Source organism: Siphateles boraxobius, unplaced genomic scaffold (assembly GCF_051911475.1).
Source record: "Siphateles boraxobius isolate OS27281-9 unplaced genomic scaffold, OSU_SipBor_1 65, whole genome shotgun sequence".
In the NCBI taxonomy this organism is placed as follows: Eukaryota; Metazoa; Chordata; class Actinopteri; order Cypriniformes; family Leuciscidae; genus Siphateles; species Siphateles boraxobius.
This window is the reverse complement of record NW_027509192.1, coordinates 819,849-835,337: the sequence shown is the minus strand read 5'-3', so window position 1 is coordinate 835,337 and position 15,489 is coordinate 819,849. Positions and strand designations below refer to the sequence as shown.

Here is a 15,489-nt window from a genome sequence, read left to right as displayed (position 1 = left end):
CCATTCCTACTATGCAGGTTTCCATGTCTCCATGTATTACTAATACTAATTTCAAAATGAAAAAATAAAGTTTATTTAAATTATGGATGTACATTTTTTTCCCTAAAGTTTTTTAAAACAAGGAATTGTAACTAATGCTATATATCCACACTGCCTTATTAAATCACATCAATCATAAACAACCATAAATAACACACTGTAAACATTTAGAAATTATACCTTTTATTGACAGTCCAGAGTAATCTGACACTCTTCGTGAAGGGGAAAACACCACCCCCATATTGTCTACATCTACTTTACCATCCTATTTGTAGCAGCTCCTGCGTACACTTCCAAATTTATTACACGTGACGCTATATTTAAATACATGGGTGATGTAATCCCACTTAAAAACATAGCAGGTAATTAAACAGGGACAGTCCATCCCAGTCGTCAAACTCCATCTTTTGTGTAATCTAAATTACACGTTCTGCTCTTTTTTCCCTCAGTCTAATCTACTTACATATAGATTTTTAAAAGGCTTTATTAAAGTGAACTTAATGTATAAAAGGCAACAACATAAAAAAGACGACAGACTAAAAGTAGGAAAAAAAGTACATTTGCTTATTAATTGCCAAAATTTCCCAAACGTGGTGGAGAGTGCCAGACAGCTGAGCTAGTGCGTTTAAAGAAGCGAGGTTTGGTCCGCCTGAAGATCGCCTCCAGCTTGGGTGGTTCGGGCTTTCCAAAATATGAATTGAGATCCAGTGGGTTGTAATAGTGCTTCATTATAGACTGCTGCAACTGCATACCTGCACAAAATACCACATTGCTTTAAAATAATACAGTAACATGCTGTAGATACAGCAAAATAATCATGCACTTTGTGTGGGCCGATAAGCAGAATCGAAATTGTTAAAATTGAAACGATACCCAACCCTACTTAATAGCTCTGATACTGAATCGCTACATTATATATTTTTTTGAAACTCACAACTCTACTATTACTAGAAAGACGCTGCTCAGACCAAGGTTATTATAGTTTTGCATTTTTAAATTAGTCAATTAATATCATTTTCAAATTTCCTATAAATTTCATTTTAATTCGTTTCATTAATGATTTGTTAGTTTTAGTTGAGTTTTTATTTTGATAACATTTCTATTTAGTTTTTATACATTTCGTAATTATATTTAACAGAACTTTTCCAGTTAAAGTTTAATGTCTGCAGTTTACAGTTAACTAACTCGTGCAAACCTCTTAAATAAAAATAAACTAATGCAACTTAAAAGTAAAAATTCCTTCATATCAATCAAATCTTGCTAAACGTGGAGTAGAATAAAAAAAGATATGCGTATGATTAGTCTTTTATGTTTATTTCTATGATTCATCCTTTCAAACATTATTCTTGTATTCTTTGAGACAATGTGTATTGTGAAAAGCGTTATACAAATAAATTTGAATTGAATTGTATTTATCCATTTATCCTTTTTGTCTATTGCAGCTTTTAATATCATAAAAACATTAATCTTAATATTGCATATTTAATATCAATATAAGGTACAACTGTATTTGCATAAGGTCTAGACATGATGTAAATACGTATTTGGCTATTTCGGCTGGTTCTTGAAGTTGAACTTATTTTAACTTTAGTGCCGCATTTTTAGAACGTCGGGTCATGTGCGAGACGCTGCAAAAGACGCGAGAGCGTAACGGTCCTACATTGTAGGGCTGTCAACGAATATTCTAAATTCGATTATATATTCGAATAGTTTTAAAAAACAGATTTTCGAAGGTGAAAATTAATATTCGAATGTGGAAAAACACACCCGCGGTAGCAGAGGCGCGGCTGTCTGCTTTGCGAGTGGGCGCGCTGCCGGAGGGATCAGGGAGAGGTCACAGGAGTCGCACTGGCACAGCGTCACTGCTGAAAGTTGACTTACATGGAAGATGGCATAAAGTGCAGAGCCCAACTCTACCGCAGCAGAGAAAGTGATTTTAACCCCCCAAAATCTAAAAAGCCATGTCTGGAAGTACTTTGGATTTTGGTCGGTAGAAGGTAAAATTGTGGAGCCGTGAGATAAAGTAGTATGCAAGCTATGTAAGATACAGTTAGCATACCATTCGACCACTAGCAACATGAGGTCACATCTCGAAAAAGTTGCAACCTTAAATTGTTTGCACAAAACGTTTGATCAGCACTCAACATTTGTTTATTGTTGTTGTTCATTTAAACCGTTATGCACAGAGAGCATGAGGGTGAGGGCGAGAGAGAGAAAGTGCCTGCGAGTGCGAGTGAGCGATCCAGAGTGAGCTCTGCGGTCTTAGTCATTAGTTGATTTACTTGTTTTTGTGTAGGATGTTCAAAGGATGTAGGATATAGATGTTCAAATATGTGTTTTTTTTTTAAAAGGGAATATTCAAACGTCATTTGAGCAATTTTGACAACCCTAGAGCGCACAGATGGAAAATTAACTACAAAAAAACATTTCCAGCATTTGCCAAAAAAGCATCATACCCTCAGCCCAGGACGGGATGGGTTTTCTAGGTGCAGATTCATCATCTGTTGAGTCATCGCTGTTCTGGTCCATGCCGTAATCTTCTGGATTCACTAAAACGGTCACCTTCTGGCCCTTAGGAGTGATCTGGTAGGACTGTGGAGATTGCTGCAAGGTATAAAACAAGGGATGGGGTCAGAAACCAGCTGTTCTAGTCACCTGAGATTGTTTTATACACAAAAAAAAAACAACCCTCGAAACCCAAAACCTTCTCTGGGAACTATTCCGTGCTTAGTAATATTATCTGAGACGTTCCCTCCTTTAGTAGGGAAAAAGGTGCATCACAGTTGCCTTGGCCTCACCTCAATGTCAACGGTCATGTTGAGTGCTGCTCCATGATCTATGGCCTTATTTTGAGCGGCTCCTTTCCCAACTGGAGTTTTCAGCCCAGAGTTCTGTGGAGATGGAAAAATATAGCTTTAGTAAAAATATTTATTAGTAGTAAGTAACTCAGTGCAGCAAAAATTAACAGGCATCGAAAGAACAGGAAAGGAAAAGACATTTACCTCAATATCTACAGTCATGTTTAGAGCTGAACTCTTAGTTATAGTGGAGTTGAGCATATTAGCTCCTTGTGTTTTTGAGACCTGTTAATAAAAAAAAAAAAAAATTGGATTCACAGTGTACGAAGTATAAATGAAAATTTAACATTAAAAGTTATTAAAGGGGCATTAACCAATTTCTGAGAAAAGTGGTTGAAAGTGGATCAGAAAGAGCACCAAAACACTTGTAGCCAATCAGCATTAAGGGGCGTGTCCACTCATGGAGGGGGAGGAGCCTGTATTGCATAGAATGTTTGTAAATTTGGAGATGGAGCCATCAGAATATGGGAGTGTGAAGGCCTGTTCACATCGGGACGAATTTCGCGCGATATTCGCCGACGTTTAATGCCTCTTGATTAAACAAAGGGCGCCAATGTGAGTGTGCACACCGACGCGAAAAACGCCACGCGTAAAAACTGTCATTTTTAAAAAAAACGCCTCTGGTTAGTTTTTTTGGCTTGACGCGCTGCGTCAAAAACTATCCGACCAATGAGATTGGTGCTTTTGCTCACGTGTCTGGAGCTTCTGAAGTTACAGTAAAACACAACTTGGGGGCGCTCAAACACAAAACGGTCTTGCTGAGCACACATACGTAACGGCGAAGAAGATATAAGTAGGGTCTACACACTGCCGGGAAGAAGACTAGGAACATGCAAGCCAAGATAAATGTAGAGCTGTCTCGTTGGTGTCTGAACATAAGGAGCTGTATGACAAACGCGGCAGCGACTACAAAGATATTGATAAAAGAGAACCGTTATAGAGTGGTATTGCAGAGAAAATGGGCCTTGATGGTGAATTTAATTGTCTTTCATGTACATAGGCTTGTAACACTTTCCAACATTTTCTTTTATTTCTGGGGTATTTCTGTTTTACATTAAGCGCCATCTAATGTCAGGGAATGAATTTGCATGTTCACTCGGCTCATTGTCAGCGAAAATCGCTTGGGTGTGAACACAAAAAACGGGTTGAAAAACGCGTACGAATAACGCGCGCCGATATTCGTCCCGGTGTGTACGGGCCTTGATCCTTTTGGGTAGGAGCGTGTTTGTTTTGGTGATCTCTAATCTCAACAGCGTTTCTCAGAAATCACTTACTGCAGCTTAAAAATAAACAACAAAATAAATGCAATGTATGTTTTGTAATGGCTATTAATAAAGTTAATGTCTATAAAATAAACATTTTTAATTATCGAGAATGATCAATTGAATCGTTTTCAGCAACTGAAACAAAAACAAGAAAGAAAAAAACCCCGGAAAATATTAAAATAAAAGCCAATTCAAAATATTAAGAAATATTACTAAAGTAATGTCGCACAAGGCTATGACTTAATTACCTGAGTTGTGACTGTATGAGACACAGAGGCGGAGACTGCAGCGGCTTGTTTCTGTTGGGCTTCCCTCTCCTGTTCGGCCCTCCTCTGCTCCTCCTGTTAAAAGAGCACTCAGATTTAAAAGTCCCATATTATGCAAAATTCACTTTTGCATGCTGTTTGGACATAAATGTGTGTTGGCAGTGTGTTTACACAACCATCCAATAGTGATAAAATTCCACTCACTCCTTTTTTATTAATCCCCATAAATCATCAGCAGTGTCTCCCAACGACTTGTTTTCAGAATGCTGTTTTAGTGACATCACTAAGTACAGGCCCCGCCCAAGAGTGTTGACAGACACTGCCGTTTTAACATAGACCCGCCCTGATCGAGTTCACAGCTGCTGCACTGACCAGAATGTCTCCCAGCGTTGTAGGTGTTGTGTGGCCGGATGTATTAATCCACATAGCTCTCTCTATTTACTCCCGAAATCTGAGGCAGCCGCTGAAGACGATGTGGAATTATTTAGTTTTTAAAGAAAATGCTCCCTCAACTCTACCGAAATTCGTTTATGTACTTGCGCACTTCTTATATCTTACTGTTTACTCAGCTCTTACGGTGAGTTTCTGAAGTAAAACTGACGCTTCATCTTTTGTGTTATGTACAGTAAACTTTATTAAACTCATCAGTAGGCTATATGTTTGATCATCATTCGGACCTGGTCCGAAACAGCAGACTTGTACGCTATTAACAGCAGACTTGTACGCTATTAATAGTGGATACATACAAGCAGATGACAAATACGTTATAACCGTAATTAAACTACTAAACTATACCTGTTCCATCTCTATACAGCACTCTGACTCTGTAGGCATTGTTGTCCAACTCCGGGTCGAAATGAACACCGTTACTGAGAGTTTCTGATATTATCATCATCACTAAAACAGCGCGTTTTTCTGAGCACCAAGAAATTACAATTTAAACGTGCTGTAAAAAATTGTCTGTTGGGTATTTTGAGCTAAAACTTCACATACACACTCTGGGGACATCAGAACTTATTTAACATCTTGTGAAAAGGGGCATAATATGGGACCTTTAATGAGATCGTTATGCTACACAATTTCAAAGTTGAGAATTGTTCAATCCTTATTGAAAGCAAACATCAGTCAAGCAGAACACTGTTTAATATTAATTTGAGTGGAGCTGGATTTTAGACCACTGGCTGGGTTTCCATGCAAAGTTGAGAATATAACTTCTATGCAAAATTGGAATATCGCATAAAACATTCGCAAATAAAGCAACATTTACATTCCATGTGTTCAAGAGAACAAAGTCCTCACTTCCTGGGAAATTGTTGCAAAATATTTAATAAGAAAATGGAATTAAATGCAATCTGGAAAGCCAGTGTGGCTTTTTTTTCATTCTTCATAAATGACTCACACAGAAGAAATTGAATACCAAAGGCTAGGATGCCTGGTGTTGGGAACGAGACGGTTCAGGGAGGGAATTAAACATCTGTCATTCTGGTGACAGATTTTGTCTCAGGCAATTCAGAATGACCAAACCAACATTTGAGATGCTGTGATTCGATTGGTTCGCTAGTTAGTCCAGTTATCCAATCACATCCTCTGTTGAGGCAGTCACAAGTTTTTTGTTGCACATCGAGGGATTTATTCGGTAAATGTGTTTCCAGTGTAGTTTATCAGATAAAAATATGTATCCGTCTCAATTGAGCACATAAGTTTATTGCAAAATTGATTAATTTTAGCATTTCAATCCAGCATGTTTAAGCAATATCCCAAAATGCACATAGGTGGATGGAAACCCAGGTAATAGCATACTACAATAAAATCCTCACCATCTTCTTCTTCTCCTCCATCTCTCTCCTCTCTTTCTCTCTGGCTGCTCTCTCCAGTTCTTTCTGAAGAGCGATAGCCTTCTCTCTCTCTAGTCTTTCTCTGCAAGACACAAACGTGCATATTTAATATCTTTGAAAGTCATGCTTCCATTTCAAACACATGCACGATAAAGCACCACTAACTTCTCAGCTGCAGCCTGTCTTTCTCGCTCCCGCTCCTTCTCTTTCTCCCGCTCTTGCTCCTTCTTCAGTTCCAGAGCGCGTGTGGCCTCGGCTAGTTTGCGGGCCTTCTCTCGCTCCTCTTCAGCCTTGCGTTTAGCCAGCATTTCCTGGTGTCGCCGCTCCTCTTCCTCCTAAAGCAAAAGACAAGTTTATAAATTGGCTATTGTAGCTACAGTTTTATTTTAAATTAAAAGAAATTATTCAGCAGTCAGTAACAAATTAACTTTTATGCAGCAAAGATGCATTAAATAAATCAAACGTGACAGTAAAGACATTTATAATGTTACAAAAGATTCCCATTTCAAATAAATGCTGTTCTTGTACACTTTCTATTCCAATATCATGGTTTCCTCAAAAATGTTAAGCAGCAAAACGGTTTTTCAACATGAATGAACAAAAAATGCTTTTTGAGCAGCAAATCCTCATATTAAAATGATTTCTGAAGGATCATGTGATGTGACACTGAAGACTGGAGTTATGATGCTGAAAATTCAGCTTTGATCACAGGAATGAATTACATTTTACAATATATTTAAATAGAAGTTTTAAAATTGTGATATACTACCATCTTTCCTTGCAAAAACATTAAAAGAAATCGTACAAACCCCAAACTTTAAACTGTAGTGTATATACAATTATATATATATATATATATATATATATAAATCTTATATTAGCCTTGATATTTCCCATTGGTTTGAAAGAAAATAAGTGGTTGCAAAAATAAATAATTCACAATTTTTTTGAAGCACAATTTGAATATTGAAGGCTGTCCCATTTACATACTTGCAAAACACTCCACTTGAAATGCTGGTGTTGACTTACAACTTGCTGCAATTTCTTTTGTCTGGCTGCCTCTTCCTGTTTCTTACGCAGCTCCAGTTCTTCCTGTCTTTTAGTGGCCACCTTCCTCTTGGCTTTCTCCTCTACCATTCGCTCAACTCGCAGCTGTGAGAGCGAGAGAGAGAACCACCACAATATAAAAACAAATAAATGGGTTTCAAACGTGAGTTTCCATTCAGTCTTGAGAACTTCACTACCAACCATATCATTTTTCTTCTCCATCTGTGCCATTTTTTCTTCAATCTTCTTTTTCTTTTCCTGCTCCTTCTCCTTCTCAACTTTCACTCGAGCCTCAACAACCCGTTTCACACGCTCGTCCCGCTTTCTAAGATGGGCAGAATTCACAGTGAGTCCCGATTTGCATTCACACTTAAAATACATTAATAATTCAATTAAATGAATAACAATTCAGTTGAAATTAGTGGATCAAAAGCACCTCCCCACCTTCTAATTTCTTCCTGTTTCTTTCGTCTCTCCTCCTCAATCTTTATTTTTCGTTCATTCTCTTGCTCAATCTTTTTGTTCAAGGCGTCCCACTTCTGACGTTCTCGCTCCTGGAGGAAAAGTGTTAATTTTAGAGTTACCACAATTACAGGAATTAAGTGAAGAATGACTGAGGTTTTAAGCAAGGACGATGAAAGCTAAACCAAATACAAGGACGGCTGCTATTGCTTTGTGTGAAAAGTGAATAAAAACAGTTCTTGCCAACATCTCAGATACACAAATAGGTGAAGGTGAACTTCCCAAGCAACAGACACACACATTTATACACCACATGAGTGATGAGGTTAATTTTGACACAGTCTGAATGGGATGGTCAGTTTTGTTTCAGTTTAGACAAAGTGCCTTCACTGCCCGAAGGAAGTGTAGTATAGCCCCTTTCACACAGAGATTCCCGGGATCGTTTCATTTTGGTTCATTCACACTGCCAGTGATTTTCTGGAATCTGTGCATACGTTCACACACAGCCCGTAAAAAGACACATGACATCAATGTGACGAGTAATGTATCCGCAGCGTCTTAAGTTTGCTTATGATTTTCGCTTTCTCTTTATGCCTGGCTCACACTACAGGAGTTTTAAAATCCTAACCGATTTTGAAATCTGGTTGCACCACACACTTAAGGAGAATCTTTGCAGATTTTCTTCCCTCAAATCTTAAACATGCTCACACTACAAGATTTGAAAATCGTGGCGCATCACACACTACAAATGTTAATATGATTATCATGCCAGATATGATTCCACCATGATCACGTGATCTCACGCAACAGATCGGAAGCGGAAAAGTGGATGTAAACTAAATATCTGTCCTTCAGATCAAGTCATATTTGAAAAATATGCCGTGACCAAGGAAAGCGAAATCTTTTTTTTAAAAATCATCCTTTTAACATTTAAGGATATTTCTAATGAATGGCGTCATCTCTATTAGGTGACGTGTCAGCTTCAGCGTTGCCTTGCCCATGCGCCGGAATGGGCAGCTGAGCCTTAAAGTGGAGCTCAAAGTTAAAATTAAATGTTAAAATAATTAACAGCTTGTTTCATTACATATATATTAGAATGAATCCGAATTTCTTTGTTAATTCAACGTAAATGTATAACTCACTCAAAGACAGTCTCTTGCCGCCACCTAGTGGCCTAACTGTGTAACTGGACTGAGTGACAGCCTGTCTATAACACGCAGAGACGAGCAATGACGATACTGGTGAAATATCAGCAGAAAGCCTCTCGTTTGGTGAGATTACAGGATCGTAACTAACTGTTATATAACAATGATCTAACAAGCTTGTGTCAGGTTTATGTTCTGTTATACTGTGGACCCTTATTTTGACACTGCATCTTCTGTTTACTCCACTTTCTTTTGTTTCGGTTTCATTACTGAACATGTACTAGTCTTCGTGCCTGCTGACAACAGTGTAACACTTTTATTTAGCAATAAATAAATAAATAAAGATAATAAATAAAGATAATACCGCATATCCTTTTTTAAAGTCTATGCTGATGACGCTGATGAGTCACTCAAAATTACCTCACTCCTTCACCACGACAGGCAGCCCTACTTGTTTCTTATTGGCTATTCTGACAGTAACGACGTAATCACAATCTTGCTCATCCGGATAAATATCAAAAATGTTTGATATGATCGGGGCGAGCCCGATTTGTGTGAGAGCAGATCGGGAGGTGCAAGATTCGATCTGCGAACGCCTCACATTACCAGATGATCTGCGTCGAACATCGGAAACGATCGAGGTCCTCGACAAGATATTTTCTCCGATTCTCGGGAGGGGGAAATCGGGCATAAATCGGCCTAAAACTCCTGTAGTGTGAGCCAGGCATTAGAGAAACTAGTGCATTTTTACCCTGATTCGATCATAAACTTGTGCACTGCGTACCATTTCAGTAAATCTCAGCTTCAGCGTCATCACTACGACAAACCTCTTACGGCATTGATTACGGCTTTTGTTCACACAGGGCGGGTTCCGGGAATGATCCCGGCAATATTACTAGTTCCCATTCCGGAATGTTGTTTGCGTTCACACAGAAGCACTCTAGCAATTTTATGGGTTCGCAGCACTGTGTGAAAGGGGTTTATGAGGTAAGGATTGAGCCGAGCCCAAAAAAAAAAAAAAAGCCCATTCATAATGTAAGAAAACAGGAAGTGTCAAACAAAAGTGAATTCTAATAGTGAACTGACATGGACATGACACCGGTCTGGATTCATTGTTTATACTCACCACAGAGCCAGAACCCAACTGAGGGGGAAAGACAGGAAGTACAATTACCAACTAAAACCAGTTCTACTTGGAGAAGCATATTAGCACGCATTTACCATTGAAGTAACCTAATAAATTGGCCTACTCTGAAATACAAAAATTACGGAATAATGGAATTTACTGTATAACACGGAATGTCACAGAATTTGGCAAATTTCAGATGAATAAATCAAAAGTAGGGCTCTACACTTAAAGGAATCGTTCACCCAAAAACTCAGCTTCCAAGTTGTTCCAAACCTGTATGGGTTTCTTTCTTCTGTTGAAGAACACAAAAGGCATTTCAAACAGTGTTGGTAACCAATGCTAACCATAGTATGTGACTTCCGTAGGATTTATTTTCCTACTATGAAAGTCAGTGGGTGCCTTCAACTGTTTGATCACCAACATTCTTTAAAATATCTGAACTGAATCTAAATTTGTGTTTAACAGAAGAAAAACTCATACAGGTTGGAACATTAGCAGGGTAAGTAATGACAATTTAAATTTTTGGGTGAACTATCTTTTAATCAATGACTAGTGTCTGTGAACGTTAAAGTACAAACTGACAAATTTAATTAATCTAATAATGCTTTTTTTGTTTTTTATGTAAATAAAACAGATTCTATAGGGCCTTAAAAAATATGCACAGAGGAACAGTCTGAAAGGTGTGCCCACCTTCATATCGGTTTTGCTGGCAGATTGTTTGATGAAGGACTTCATGATGTTGCTGCGGCCCAGAGATCCAGGCGTCATCATCAGCATCTGGTTCTTCTGCACCGTGTGCACGAACGAGCGCATGTGTGGAGCAATACTCTAAATGCACAACAAACAGAGACATAATGGATAGTATCTGCACCGATCAAAGATTGGCTAATCCAATCCTCAGGAAACAGGCCACAAATCGATACAAATCCTTTTTACGAACACAAATAACCACAGAGAAACTTAGTGGACTTCTGCAGAAAGCTTTTCTTTACAAGAGTCAGGGAATGTTTTGGCTTCATAATGGGTTCATTTTAAGTGGATTGCTGGCATTACGATGTTCAGAGACACTCATACCGTGAGGCATTTCTTCGGAGGAGATTGCTTCTTCTTGGGTGTGTTGATTTCCTGAATTGTTGACTCAGCTGCCCTACGCTTGGAGCCTGAACGCATAGGCCTGATGGAAACCCACAAAGACCATTACAAACATATACAACAAATCCACTAACTATAATGAAGAATTCGAACTGATGGTTTGCTTACCGGACATCTCCTTTGGACTTTGACCTGCTACTGTCATCTATTACAGGAAGATAAATAAATACAGTGAATCAAACCTTACTAGTCATCCCATATACACCTTCGGTATTTACTCTGTTAGACTTGTACCTGTTTCTGAAGTACGAGCCATGGATCGTGTGAAGCGACAGTTCTCAACAGTGCTGGGAGATTCAGAAATCTCTTCTGGTAGTTTGTCTTCTTTTATCTCAGTTTCCTTTTCTTCAGCCTTCTCAGGTTCCTATGATATCACACAGCCATGAGTTATTTACAAATTGCACTATGCAATAAAATACTTACTATTATCATAACAGAAATGGCCGTAGTATGGTTAAATGTGGGTGTTCTGTGACTCTTATTTGAGAGGGTAAATCAAAGTCACAGCAGAAAGTTCTCACCTCAGATTGCACGATTTCAGGTTCAGGGTTGGTTTCAGTGGGAGGTTCGGACATCTTTTCTGGTGCATCAACCCTAAACAGAAGCGAGAAAAGCAGTTTAAAAGATCTCGACTGATAACCAAAAGATTATGGGTTTGAATCCCAGAAAAAAAAATACATCATATGCTGAAATTTCAAAGCAAACTCACTGTTCCTCTTTGTTCTCAATGTCCTCAGGTTCAATGTCCATACAAATGTCCTCTGGAAAAAGCATTGCAGACATAAACATCATTCAGTTAACATACAAACTTAAATCACTTTAAACAGCATGCGTGACTGTCCGAACAAAGCGATAAATCCTAAGGCATTCACACAGACCTCAAGTTATTCATTTCTAGTTAGAGAGTTGGCGATTTGAAGTTCAGTTTTGACTGAATGTAAATGGGAGTCTCACCGCTGTAGGAGCTGTTGCAGGACGAGTTGCCCAGTCTGGCTTTCTTCTTCAGGAAAGAGCGCCGGGACGCCCTGCGAACAGCTTCCTGGGTCATGCTATGCCTGAGTCCCACCAGCGAGCGCCTCACAACCAGTGATCGCCGAACCGATGTCCGAGACGAGCCCTGAGGTGTCGCCTGCGACCCGGATGCAGCGATGGAGATTTTATTGGCGGATCGGCCTGGAGACAGACCAGCGTTCTGCATCAATTCAGCACTCGGATGCTCCGAAGAGGCGGGAATCTTCACCACGGCTTCAGACACCAGGATCTGATCCTGATTGGAGCCCGAATCCTGCACCTCAACGGGTTCTTTTACTTCTGGAACGTTCTCTGCCACTTCTTTCACCTCTTTGGTTTTGGCGCCAGCTTTGTTACGTGTGCTGCGCTTGACGGGTTCGGTTTCAGCCGGAGCGGTGGTTTTGTTGCGACGCGTGCGGCGAGCAGGTTCCTCTGTAAGGCTTTCTGAGCTGTCGTTCGGGACGTGTGTCGTAACAAGCTCAGAGATGCTGTTCAGGCTCATATGGACCGAGGAGCGACGCAGGTTGCTGCGTTTCCCCTTGGAGAAACTAAAGACAGACAATGACATAATATACTATATCAGTATAGTAAAAAAGATGCCAATTTGGATGCATATATATTAAAGGAGAGATATACAGAGCCATACATAATTTATATTAAGAATCAGTATTTTTTTCAGGCCAAATTCAATCTGGTCATCATATGAAGCGATGGAGTCTCTTCAGTCTCTCCACTAAATTCATATGGATTAGTTTTACAATCTCTTTATGAACTTTTGGAATTGTCAAAGTGTCAGTTGCGTGAAGGTCAATGGAAGAACAGAAATCTCTCAGATTTCATCAAAAATATCTTCACTTGTGTTTCGAAGATAAGCGAAAGTCTCAAGGGTTTGGAACGACATGAGGGTGAGTAATTAATGACAATTTTCATTTTTTAGGGTAAACCATCCCTTTAAACTACATCTAAAGATGTTTCTATGGACATATAAAAGATATTAAGACAAAAATATTAAGACATTAGAAAACCAGCATGGTCAAAGCCCTCACCGTCTTTTGCTGCGAGACTCATTGAGATCCATTGACACTCGTTTCCTGCGGTTTGTCTTTTTCTGTGATGGAGTCTTCGGCATGAGCTCCGGCTCAGTGCTGAAGTCACTGTACGACAAAACAGCTTTTTTTTTTAAACATGTCTGATGACCTGGATGGTAACAGTAAATCTCACAAACACACAAAGAGACACAAGCCACTAGTGACAGAATACACGGGTGCAGAACACAAGAGTATCAAGTGTATAGTATAACGCACTCCACCTCAAATGAACGTCTCTCTCACCTTGAAAACATGTGATACGCTTCCTGCTGGATCTCCTCCAGCCACACCATGTGGACAGTATCAATCTCATTGGTAAAATCCTGCAGCTTCCCATTAAAAACCTGCATGAGGGAGCGCGTGGCCTCCGGCAAGGAACTCATGGTGGCGCCCCTGGAAATACAGAAGGAAGGTTCTGGGTTTTTACACAGCTCTGTAAAAAGTGTAAACAATAGCATTTTGGGGGATAAAAATAACTTGCATGCAACTGATCAGAAACTAACTTTGCACTATGATCTGACTGGCACTTTTGCTGTGCTTGATCATGCTGTCATATTAAAAATGCATTCAATCACACTTCATATACACTATTGTGTTGAGTTTAGATGAAAATGGAAAAAACATGCATTTGCTTTTCCGTGGAAAATTTGAAACCCAAACAAAGAGCAAAGGTCCAGTTAATAATTCATATGAATTTCATCTGCATCCAGGTCTGCAAAGACTGACATAAAACCTGGCTTATTTGACATCTGTCATTTTACAACAGTGAAATTCAGCATTTATACTGTTTATCTCAATAAAGGAAATGGAAGTCATTTCACAAATTCGTTTGACGCCGTCAAGTTAGATAATTACATACCATTTCAACACACTTTCGAATGTAAAAGCCTAATATGGTTTATTGAATGTAAACACATAAACTACCTCATTTGGTTTTCATAAACTAAATATTTAACGTTGACGTTATAGCGTTAACGTTACCGATCTCAGTTCAAACACACAGACGCAGATGAACGTGCTTCATTATGATACACACCAATAGATATTACATTTTGGCTGCTAACGTTACATCTATGACGTGAGAATAATACAGTTACACGTAATAAAATTAGATTTTCCTAAAACAAGGATTTAAGTATGACTAACGTTACATTGAGAATCGCTAGCCAACCCAGCTAACCTAACGTTAAACAGTTGTAAAATAATAGGATATAAAACGTCATCTACCTCTTTCGACTTTATGAACGATCTCACTGCAAAAACAAAGACCGGATGATCCAAAGTTATGATCCTTCCTTCTATTTTGTTTATAAACATTGGATGCTAGATTGAAGTTACTTTTTTCTCTCTTCGACACGACTGCCTCTTGTTTTCCAGGCACCCGCTCAAAACGGTTTAAATAGTTTAAAATTCTGCTCTGACGAATAATAAGCTACGAACGGCCGATTCTGGGTGGGTCCAAATATTTCGTGTGTGTAATTGGACAATATGGCTGCCTGTCATAACAAATTTGGCCAATCACAATCAAGAAGGTATAGAGAAGGACGAACTGGGATCTCATTGGAGGATACATTTGTCTGTCATTTATTCAAACCGTCCAATGCAGGATGAGAGCATTGAAGTCCCGCCTCCTTGGTGACGTTCCCATGATTGACATTCCGTGTAAAAACAGAGCAAAACATAACGAGTTCCGTGCTTTGATATTAATATCATTCATATTATTAAACATAACAATAGGTCAGGTTTAAAATGCATTTGCAACAATCCTCCAAATTCCTTAACCGTACTTACGCAGTACACAAATGTATAATGAATTATTAAGATTAAATGCGATCTTCACACTGTTACCATGGTAACAGAAGCAGCTAGCTTGCTAGCGTCGTAAACGGTTCATCGTTTGAGCTAACCCGATGTGTCTTACTCGATAGCAAACATCATTTAAAACACTTTTCGTGTTGTTTTCGTTTAAAATATACTTGGCAGACGCCCTACAATGAAACGAAAATGAAGGTGAGTTTGTAAGCTCGCCAGGTTGTTTGCTTGCCGGGTAATTGCAGATTTACATGTTGAGGTGATTATAAGATTTTCTAAACACATAACGTTATAAATGTATTGCTTTTCTATCTAAACAACCGTGTTTTGTATGTTATGTTTGTCGCATTGACTTCTAATATGATACTTTATATAGTTAT

The 15,489-nt window shown here is 38.9% G+C and overlaps 2 protein-coding genes across 30 annotated transcripts in view; one reads left to right on the top strand and one right to left on the bottom strand.

The window, feature by feature from the left end:
* Positions 1-205: 205 nt before the first annotated feature.
* incenp (inner centromere protein) lies at positions 206-14,697 on the bottom strand. Of its 2 annotated transcripts, XM_077210054.1 has the most exons (21): positions 14,525-14,689; positions 13,541-13,690; positions 13,256-13,363; positions 12,153-12,757; positions 11,908-11,959; positions 11,720-11,792; positions 11,433-11,562; positions 11,307-11,343; positions 11,121-11,220; positions 10,737-10,874; positions 10,044-10,061; positions 7,755-7,864; positions 7,512-7,635; positions 7,293-7,415; positions 6,429-6,598; positions 6,246-6,345; positions 4,411-4,503; positions 3,042-3,122; positions 2,838-2,930; positions 2,496-2,643; positions 206-791 (listed from the first exon to the last, which is right to left on the bottom strand). In XM_077210054.1, exons 2-21 carry the CDS (start codon positions 13,678-13,680, stop codon positions 607-609), a joined length of 2,628 nt encoding a protein of 875 aa, XP_077066169.1. In that variant the 5' UTR covers positions 13,681-13,690; positions 14,525-14,689; the 3' UTR covers positions 206-606. The 2 variants fall into 2 exon arrangements, with proteins under 2 accessions (XP_077066169.1, XP_077066170.1); XM_077210055.1 differs by lacking the exon at positions 10,044-10,061 and having other exon boundaries at positions 14,525-14,697.
* A 270-nt stretch (positions 14,698-14,967) lies between these two features.
* The window catches only part of ankrd26 (ankyrin repeat domain containing 26), a 37,107-nt gene continuing 36,585 nt past the window's right edge, over positions 14,968-15,489 (top strand). For 19 of the 28 annotated variants that reach the window (XM_077210017.1, XM_077210023.1, XM_077210016.1 and 16 more), the window contains exon 1: positions 15,172-15,307. The gene's annotated coding sequence lies outside the window, so the exon portion shown is untranslated. Of the gene's footprint in view, positions 15,369-15,489 lie in introns of all 28 variants that reach the window. The other 9 variants (XM_077210044.1, XM_077210043.1, XM_077210042.1 and 6 more) reach the window with 3 other exon arrangements.

What these genes read in the sequence shown, in the direction of transcription:
- incenp (XM_077210054.1), bottom strand. Translation starts at nt 13,680, where the DNA reads ATGAGTTCCTTGCCGGAGGCCACGCGCTCCCTCATGCAGGTTTTTAAT. An exon ending in TGGAGAAGAAAAATGATATG is followed by an intron (nt 7,416 to 7,511) that starts GTTGGTAGTGAA and finishes TCGCTCTCACAG; the next exon opens with CTGCGAGTTGAGCGAATGGT. An exon ending in CTCATACAGTCACAACTCAG is followed by an intron (nt 3,123 to 4,410) that starts GTAATTAAGTCA and finishes TTTTATTAACAG; the next exon opens with GTCTCAAAAACACAAGGAGC.